This window comes from Pieris brassicae, chromosome 9, assembly GCF_905147105.1.
Source record: "Pieris brassicae chromosome 9, ilPieBrab1.1, whole genome shotgun sequence".
Lineage (NCBI taxonomy): Eukaryota > Metazoa > Arthropoda > Insecta > Lepidoptera > Pieridae > Pieris > Pieris brassicae.
Window position 1 is genome coordinate 9,918,968 of NC_059673.1, and position 9,670 is coordinate 9,928,637.

Genomic DNA, 9,670 nt, shown 5'->3' on the forward strand with positions numbered 1-9,670 from the left:
GTCAAAATAAATACAGCAATGTCCATGTATATCGGATTCAGAACTTCAGTTTCAAACGCAGCTAAGTCAATCACTTTTATGTTTTTTAGACATAGAATCTTGATTAATTTAGTAATGTTTCAAGAATTCATAAGAAATTCTATATTTGGGGTATATAAACTTCTCTGGACTTGGCGGTTTTTGAAACTATACCCCTCATATAAATTATTTATGAATTTAAAATAAATTTTTGTCCATATTGTTATTGTCAAATTTATGGTCCTGCCTGCCTTTAATTCTGGTAAATAATAAAAACAGTATTAATTTTTAGTTTTTATTAGGTGTCTGTAAAACACATTTTAGATACTTATAATAACTAAATCACTATTTTCTACTATCTACTCAGTCTTGGCGGGCTCTGGCGAGATCTCTTCTGAGATTTTATCCTCCTCATTTTTCTCCGATTCTTCTTTTATCCTGCTGCCGTTTGGATTATCGCCTGTAAACATTAACGACTTACAATACTTGTAAAACCCCTGGGGTTAGATAAAGCAATACAAAAACTTAAGTTAGTTCAAGTCTGAATGTTAACGAACATTAAAAAGATAGCTTTTTTGTATGCTTTTTTCGTAAAGCGTACGTATTTGTACCATTTCAAAAGTTCTTATTTATTGACGGTGTTTGTTTAGTATAAAATCAATATAAATTATAAATTAAACATACCTTAATTAAATATTAGAAATTAATGTATATTTTAATAAAATACAGAACACATAAAATAATAGTTATTATATGTTACATATACGTTATATACAACACAGAAACATATACATTCGAGTGATTATACCTGAATATTAGTGCCTAATGTATTTATAGCTCCGTTGATAGCATTCGAGACAGATAATGTGGAACCATTAATTGTGGCACCAATAGTACCTATAAGACCGTTCACAAAATTGCCCCACGCTGTCACTATAGAAGATAAAAATGATTTTGGTAATGCATGCAAAAAGGATATCAATAATTTAAAGAAAAAGTGTTGTGTGAAAAAGTAAAAATAGGTAGGAAATACAATAAATTTTATGGCCATTTTGAGCTTCTGAAATGTACATATTTATAAAAAACAATATGAGGAATATATATTGATAAAGTGAAATAAAGCATATAGAAAGTGAATTATTATTATTCAATTGTAATTATTGTATTACATATTAAACTTTACCTGCGTTGCCAGCGCCGCCTCCCCAACCACCATGTCCCTTGCTATCTGCGTTCTTGTTTATAGATTCTCTAGGTCTGTCTGGCTTTGTGATTCGCGTAGCTACCGTCTGCAGGCCTTTGATAATGGGGTTGTTTTGGACTAATTGCTGAATGGGGCCTGGTTGCACTGCCGCAGTTTGGACTGCTTGCGCAGCTTGCGGTTGTGCTATCGGAACTGCTGGCTGAGGTTGTTGGGGCACTGGATCAACTGGAACTACATTGACCCCCTGTGGGACATCAGCAGAGGGCTTGTCAGCAGATCCCGCGCTGTTAGCAGTAGCTTGATTCGAAGGTTGTGGAGTGGATTGCTGATTTTGGTTACCGTTTGGTCTTGAGAAAATACTAACAATACCCTGAATTGCCTGCCCAAATGGGTTTTGGTTAGGTTGCTGCTGCGCTTGCTGAGGGTTTTGACCGCCATTAACAAGGTTGTTCCATTGATTCTGAACTTGTTGAATAATGTTTGGCGGCCTCCAACCTGTCTGCGCTGGCTCATCTGCTGATGTTCCTGGAGGCTTTTCTTGGCCCTGTGCCGCTTGAGCATTCTGTTGTCCTTGTTGTTGTTGTCCAAATGGCAATTGTATGCCTTGGAACAAACCTCCCACGAAGTTTCCACCCTGTGGAGAAGATGACTGTTGGGGCTGGCCTTGATTCGCATTAGGATTAAAAACACCTTGTACGGCATTGTTCAAGTTGGCAATAGAGTTTGCCATTCCTTGCTGGAAGTTGTAAAGAAACTGCATCACTGGATTATTATTTTGAGGAACTGGTGCTTGAGTTGCGCTGGGAGGTTGAGGATTTCCAGCAGCATCGGCTTCGGCCTTGGCAGCTTCGTCTTCTTCTTTCATGATAGCAAGGAGTTCAACTCCTTCAGATAACGTGTGTACTCCCGATTCAAAATTACTTTCCAACACTCTCAGGCGCGTTTCGACGGCTTTTACTTCTGAATCAGCCTCTTCGACTTTTTCTGGGTTTATATAAGATTTAATTGTATTATTTAATTTTAGGACTTGCTCGTTGAAAGCGCTTTTCAAGTTAATAATGTTTTGTTGAATAGTCGATAGCTTCTCATTGTTTGCGAATAAATTGTTAAAGTTTTCAGATATGCCCTTTAAACCGAGTGTAAACACTTCTTGCGTATCTTCGATGGTTTGTTTGATTGCAAATACTGCTTTTTGGGCGTCCGAATAGCTTTCAGGGTTTTGGGTTTCATGCTCTTGCCGCTGAGGTGATCCTGGGTTTTTGAGATCGATCGGTGCACGTTTAACGTCGAAGCTGTCACCCTCAGGAATGTAATCATTGGAGTTTTCATCTATTTTCTTGACATCCTGGATCACTTTCACAGGGATAGCGTTGCGGAGGCTGTTATCGATGTCCTTGACTGTGTTGGCTTGATCGACAAGCTCTGGTTCACTTACGAGGTTATCTAAGTCGACATTATCGAGATCATCAATCTTTCTGTCGGGTAGGGAGATCGTTGCGGCGCGTGCGTACACGCAGAGAGCGAGTAGCGCGTACAGCCTCATGTCGGCGCGGTGTGAGCGGCGAGAGGGCCGCATGTGTGCATATATAGCGCGCCTAACGGTGCCCTCGCGTAAGCGCCCGTGCCGCATAACGCTAAATGTTTTTGTCACTATTTGTGTTATAAACTAGCACTAGTGAGTATCGCTTTTCCTTTTAAAACTGCATCGCTAGTAAAAGTTTGTGCGTAAGTGAAATGATTTGATTACGCAATTTTTTCAGTACATTTCTAACTAAAATTATATTATCAATTTGATATAAAAATAAATACGTATAAAAAAACGATGCTTAGATTACAATTAGCACGTACGTGGTTACGTAGACCCAAAACAGACATACACAAATATTTATATACTAATAATACGTAAGCGCCAATGAACGATTTTAATGAAACGTAAATAAAAAGTAATATTTGAAATATTTCCATTTACACCAGATTTAAGTAACGGCGTGTTTTTTCGTAATTGATAGTCGAATTCTTTATCTTACCGTTAGATTAATTCTAGCTTTTATTTTAATTATAGTAACATAGAGACGTTGATAGACAAGAATTGTTTATTGCTTTATTATTTATTATTCCGTTAAATGCTCGTTGATCACACGAGAATGTAAGCTCCTTTTTCTCCATGCCTCCTGCAGATAGAGGACAAATCTTTCTTTTTAATTTATTTTTAACTAACTATTAATTACTTAAGAAGTTATGCAAGATGGTTGTATGGTTGCAGCTTCTTACAAATATTGTGTAAAACAAAAAACTTGGCGATTAAAAAGAGTGGCGGAGAGTGTATTGCCAGTTCTTTTCTTCCGTTCTACGCCCTTGATTTGAGAACTGGGAGTAAATGTAAAATTCTTTTTAAAAAAGTCTTTTTTGACACACATAAGAGTACATTGTGTTACCTTGTTAACTTTATGAATAAATGATTTTGACTTTGAATAAAGATATTCTTCATGTTTGCAATAGAACTAAATATTTTGGTTATTAATATTATTACTAAGCCTTTATTGCTGATACCCAGTACAATATATTTAAACATTGTTTTAGTTAAATAACTAAACTTAGAGTGACGATACTAAAAATCGCTCACTTTACATATAAAGAATTCTGCCCAAAAGTACTAAAACCACTGAACTAGTGGAAAGAATTACCTTCAGTAATTCAATAGCACTACATGAGGAGAAACATCATCTATGTACTATATAAAATTAGACAATGGACAATCATAGCTAGATAGCTACACAATCAATAAATATAGATTATATTCTACTAATATAGATTATATTTATTGATTGCGGTGAAATCTCGCTGTCTGCAAAGGCTTCGAGTGGCATACAGGATGAAACATACTTACCTCTTCTTTATGAAAACTAAATAAGTCTCATGGACTTTTCAATAAAGTACCTACTCTTTCGTCTTCTTCTCTCAAATCGTATTTACACAAAGAAGAAAATAAACTTAAGTTAAACAGAACTTTAGTTAAAAGAGTGTTTAGTTCTTATGAATGATGTGATGTGGTAATTTAATTCTTAATTCCATCTTAAAATGCTCATTCAGTAATTTGCTTATTAAATAAAGCTCCTAGTAATACAAGCTTTTCGCCGTTTGAAACGGTATATAATAAATATACTGGTGCAATTAAAGTACCTACTTAAAGTCAAGTCACGAAGAGATCTCACAGGTATCCACTAGGTTATCTGAACGTCTGGGTCGTGGGGTCGCTCCCTCGACGAATAATAATTATACGTCGCTGGTCGCTTCGTATGAATTTGGAGCAGGGAATATTTTAACTCTGATTGTAACAATGTATCGAGAAAGTATTTATATGGACTGGCTTAGACGTGTTTTACAAATTTTTGACAAATTGACCTTAATTTTTAAAGGTTGGGAAGTAAGCACCATTCCTCAAAAAAAATATTATCACTTAATTATCTGTGAGATTTATTATAAACAACAAAGTATCTATTCATACTGAACTTTGACAATATTTTATGTTCTTATTATAAGACATTGTTCAAATTGATATGACATTTGCATGCGGAGTGCCGGATTAAGCCAGCGCGGGGCCTGTAGCAAGTTTTACAAGGGGTCCTTGGTTTGCTTTAGGTTCTCAAGTTTAGGATACTGAATAAAACAAAACCGTTACGAATAAATATGTCTGGATCTGGACCGGAAAATTGAGAGATAGACTTACAATATAGACTTATTTAAGCAAATCATGCTCTATATTCAACAAAGTGGGATGATAAAGACTTTTTTATAAAAAAAATCAAAAATCTGGCCACTTGAAAGGTAGATGTGGTCTAAATATATTGATTATAATTAAACATTACGGTTAAAACTTTGTAAAATACCTACTTATTGTTACGATTTAACGTGAGGAAATCGAGTTTTAGATTTTTAAGTGGAAGTGAAGCAAGATATATTACGCTAATATGTAATATTTTTTAATTACGGTTTCGGGTACGTTGGAGGACAGCGTGGCGGAGATTCTGGAAGCGGACTCCCAGACACAATAACTCCTCTTACTTTTCTATATGTTTTTCGTTTACACAGATCAAATTAAAAATTATCTTAAAAGTGATTTTATGGACAGTGAATAGCTAACTTGGTGCTCATTCAAAAGCAACTGAATCTCCAGCACCAGTCAAACATCAAGGTCGTCATTGACGAAGCATGTCCCGACTTAAAACTCTTGAAGGAAAGTCCCATAAGAGGGTTTGAAAGTTTCTGTGTGGGGTAGTAGCGTGATTTGATTTGATCGTTTTCTGCCAAGAAAGATCCAGTCGGGCTTACAACGTATGCAGTACAGTATTAACAACGTATGCAGCTACAAGGATCAAGGACGACCTCAAAAAGAATACTGCTCATATCTCTGGGCTGGTGCTCCCAAATATCAGATTCTTCCTTTTGACCAAATTCACCGAGGGGCTTGTCGAATTGTCAATTTCCAATGTCTTTTTTGATTGTCTTGATTCTCTTTCTACGCAGAGACATTTTGTCTTTTTGCGTTATCAACAAAGTGTACAATGGTGAGTGTTCTGAATGCTGTTTGGGTTGATCCCTCCTGCCTCGTTTCAACACCGTACGAGCTGTCTCAATTCAAAATTTCATCAACATCACCTTGATGGCTGGAAGTCTTCGATAGCCCGTTTCACAAGGGACTTTCTTATGTGAATTAGTCAACTGTGGAATCGACTCCCGGTGGGGGTCTTCCCTGAGGGATACGACCTCTACTATTAAAAGTTAGAGTGTACTCTTCCCTCAAAGGCCGGCAACACACCCACTTAGAATGGGTGTCCATGAGCTGCGATGACTGCCGTTTTGGGCGTCCCGTAGGCTTGTTGGCCCTCCTATTTTATTAAAAAAGAGGGTGCCCTATCTTCGACCTTTTTTCTTCTGCATATCAATTACATATTGCAAATTACCAACTCTTCAAAATCCGCCACCGAACTTAAATCGAGTCACGGCGAGATTTTAAAGTAAATACCGTAGTAAATTTGTGTTTGTATGAGCTGACAAAAATATTTACCTTCTCAACTTCACCTGTTTTGAAGTGGTCTTACCAGTTTTTCCTGGTTTTTAAATGCAACTTTTTCATGTCATAATGATATGTAACAAGGTGCATTGTACTCATAATGCATTTAAGCGTTGCAGTCGTACACTTTGCTTTTAATTGTTGTTTCCAATTTATATTTCAATTATTTATATTAAAAAGATAATATATATTTAGATCTCTCTCTAATTTTGATATCTCTAAATTGAATATCAACATACCTAGTAACACTGAAAATGTTTAGAAAATGAAAAACGGCTTAATGTATAGAGTTGCCAATACTTGTATTGTTTTTCGAAGTAATCTCCGTTCCTCTCTCACACACTCGATGGAACCACTGAGAAAAGCAGTGGGCCTATGCTTCCTTAGCTTAGCCTTAGTATGCTGCTCTTCTATGGCATTTTCGTACGCTTTCATCGCATCTTTAGGGCTCGTAAAGCGAATACCTCGAATTTAATTTTTAGTTCTTGGGTATAAATGAAATTCACAGGGCGCCAGGTCAGGACTGTATGGCGGATGACTTATTATTTCGACACTTACCATAGTTAAATATTCACCAGTCCATGCGAAAGTGTTTTTTGGTCGCCGGTTAAAGTATGGGAAATCCATCTGGTACAATGCTTCCTGACGCTTAAAAGTTGGTATTTTTTGAACTTGACTCATACACACTTGATCATTATTGAGATTGCTACGTCCACGCTTAAACTTGTTAAACCAATTGTAAATAGTGGCACGAGATGGGGCTTTCTTAAGAAATGCTAATCGCAGCCTATCATAGCTTTGTTGTTGAGTAAGCCCAGCCCACAACGAAAGTCATAATAAATCATTGAGCGAAATTTTTCTCGCGTTAGATTCATTTTCCCGTGTAACAAGAGTTTTAGATTTGCCGCCAATTCACAAAAAACAAATGAATGCAATATACTACATTAGGTTACCAAAGAGTTCTAAATTTGAAATTAAAAAAAGTTTTCATTAACAATGTTTCTAACTGGCCCGTTCTAAAAAAATTCAGTGTTACCCACGTATTATGTCAGACATTTGATAAACATAAATCCTAAAAAAATGGTCCGGACAATTAAATCAAGATATTTTGAAGAGAATTAATTTTACTTTGCGGTAGTGACGTTAATACTGTTTATTATTTTATACACATTTTGTTGTAATTTTAAAGAGTTTGCTTCACTGGCGCCTTCGATACTAAAAAGCATGAATAATTTTAATGACCAAGATAAAACAAGTTGTGATAAATAAATATTTGAGGTAAACGTTGGCAAAGTATTATCAAAATACACCGGTCATCGAACCAGGCCACCTCGTCTCTACCGTTATACTTAGTTAATTAACTTTTTCGAGAGCTTGTTGTAAGCTTCTTTTAGAAAACATCGAAACGAGGCTCGTTCATATATACGTGTAATTTAAGACAAATGAAGGAATCTGATATCTGCAGACACTTGTTAGGACTATCCTTTACTCGTATAAAATAAGTTCTTTGTCAGTTTTTGTAACTTTTATACATAAGGTTTAACATGCACTGGGTTGTCACGCCTGTCCAGTAACTTACACGAAACACTACACTTAAAAAAACACGAAATCGAGACAAGACAAGGAAGAAGTTTGAACCTTGGCATCAAGCAAAAGGACAAAATAACAAATAGATATCCGAAAAGAACTAACCTCACTGATTCACTAACATTATTAATTTGGGCGGCGGGGTTGGAGACAACAAAAAAATTAAATTTGTGGAAAGCATTGGACGAGGCTTTTACTCCATATTAATATAAATACAACATTACAGGTCTTGAGTCGTATGTATGTTTATATTTGTATGGATTCAAACTCAAACTCAAAATAACTTTATGCATATATAAGTACACTTATGAACGTCAGAAAATAAGTTAACTGAATTGTAAATTTACATTTACTACTAGTTCGCAAGGTCAAGGGCGTAGAGCGGGCAAGAAACTTTCCGCTTACTTACCCCCGAAAAGTTTTGAGTCATACAAATTGTTTAAACTGGAGGAAAACAATCCCAAGGATTAGGATCATTTAAATACCTATTCGTCAAATTTTTAAAATTCTTTATTGATTTATTTACCTTTACGTTTGAGAACTTTGAATTTAGTGATACTTCTCTAATTTCGCTTGGCGGTTTTTTTAAAAACGAATACAATTTCCATATAAGGAGTGGTTTATGTTCTGGAGCGTCGTACACTCAAATTGGTTCTGTTTCGAGTATTATACTGATGAAAGTTATTATTTGTTTTAAATTTGTTTATATTTTTTTGTACAAGGCTCCAAGAACATATTGACCAGATAGTGTTATAGTATTTAATTCCTTAAACTTATTCCGTATTCCCTTGGGGAAACACCACAAATACCCCGAACAGCCCGCTTCTGTAGCACAAATATGGATTGGACCTCTGCAGCAGCACACAGCACAGTAGAATACCTTTCAGGTTACCAAAATAATGCTTTTCGCTAGTTGTTGTATATCTAATACATTTTGTTTTATTCTCATGAAGCAGTTAGTTATTTACATTAAGCCAGTTAACTATGGGAGAGATAGAATTGTTTGTTCCTATTCACTTTAAGTAGAAGTGAAGTGTCATCAGCAAACAATACCATTTTATAAGCACCGTTGACAAAGAATGGGAAATACGTTCTTGAATTCATCAATAAATGATCCAAAAAAAGTACTGTATAAATTGTTATGAGTTATCACGCAGAAATGGCATTCATATTCACTAATGCTTCCCTACATCTACCCAAACGGTCATTTGCAATAGGAGTTATCAAAATTTATTGTAAAGCTCCCTTTTCGCATTAAGTTTTTTCTAATTACAATTGTAATTTGTTTTTTTAATCGCCAACTTCATAATTGTCAGTCGCAGTGCCTAAGGTATGTATTTACCTACGTAGCTCTATAGGGTTTTTTTTAGCAAGTAGGCGCATATTATTACAATATTTCGTAGAATTGTTTCTAATAACTATTTAATTTCGCTCAGAATTGAATTATTCATCCTGGTACACTGTTGCATTCGGGTCTAAACCACGTGAAGATTTTTTTGCTTCATTATATTGTAGAAATTTGCGGGTATTTCTTACCGTAACTCCTTTTGGAAGGATGGTATGAAGGCATTTCGGGATGTTCTAACAATTTGATAGGTTCATGTAACTGTTTTTTGGGATTATTCTGGTGGTGGACTAAATGATAGGCATAGGATAAGTTAGTTAGTATTAGTAGGTTATAATAGGTTAGTTAAGTTAGAGAGGATATATTTTTACTTCCGGAGTGGAAATGTTGTGAGTAACAACCCAGCTGAGACGGTAAGTACTTGCGTGGTTTTTTCTTATTAATC

At 35.6% G+C, this 9,670-nt stretch overlaps 1 protein-coding gene across 1 annotated transcript; it reads right to left on the bottom strand.

Annotated features, from left to right (window-relative positions):
- Nucleotides 1-377: 377 nt before the first annotated feature.
- LOC123714418 (mediator of RNA polymerase II transcription subunit 15-like) lies at nucleotides 378-2,776 on the bottom strand. The gene is made up of 2 exons (XM_045668659.1): nucleotides 1,202-2,776; nucleotides 378-478 (listed from the first exon to the last, which is right to left on the bottom strand). Exons 1-2 carry the CDS (start codon nucleotides 2,763-2,765, stop codon nucleotides 378-380), a joined length of 1,665 nt encoding a protein of 554 aa, XP_045524615.1. The 5' UTR covers nucleotides 2,766-2,776.
- Nucleotides 2,777-9,670: the final 6,894 nt, after the last annotated feature.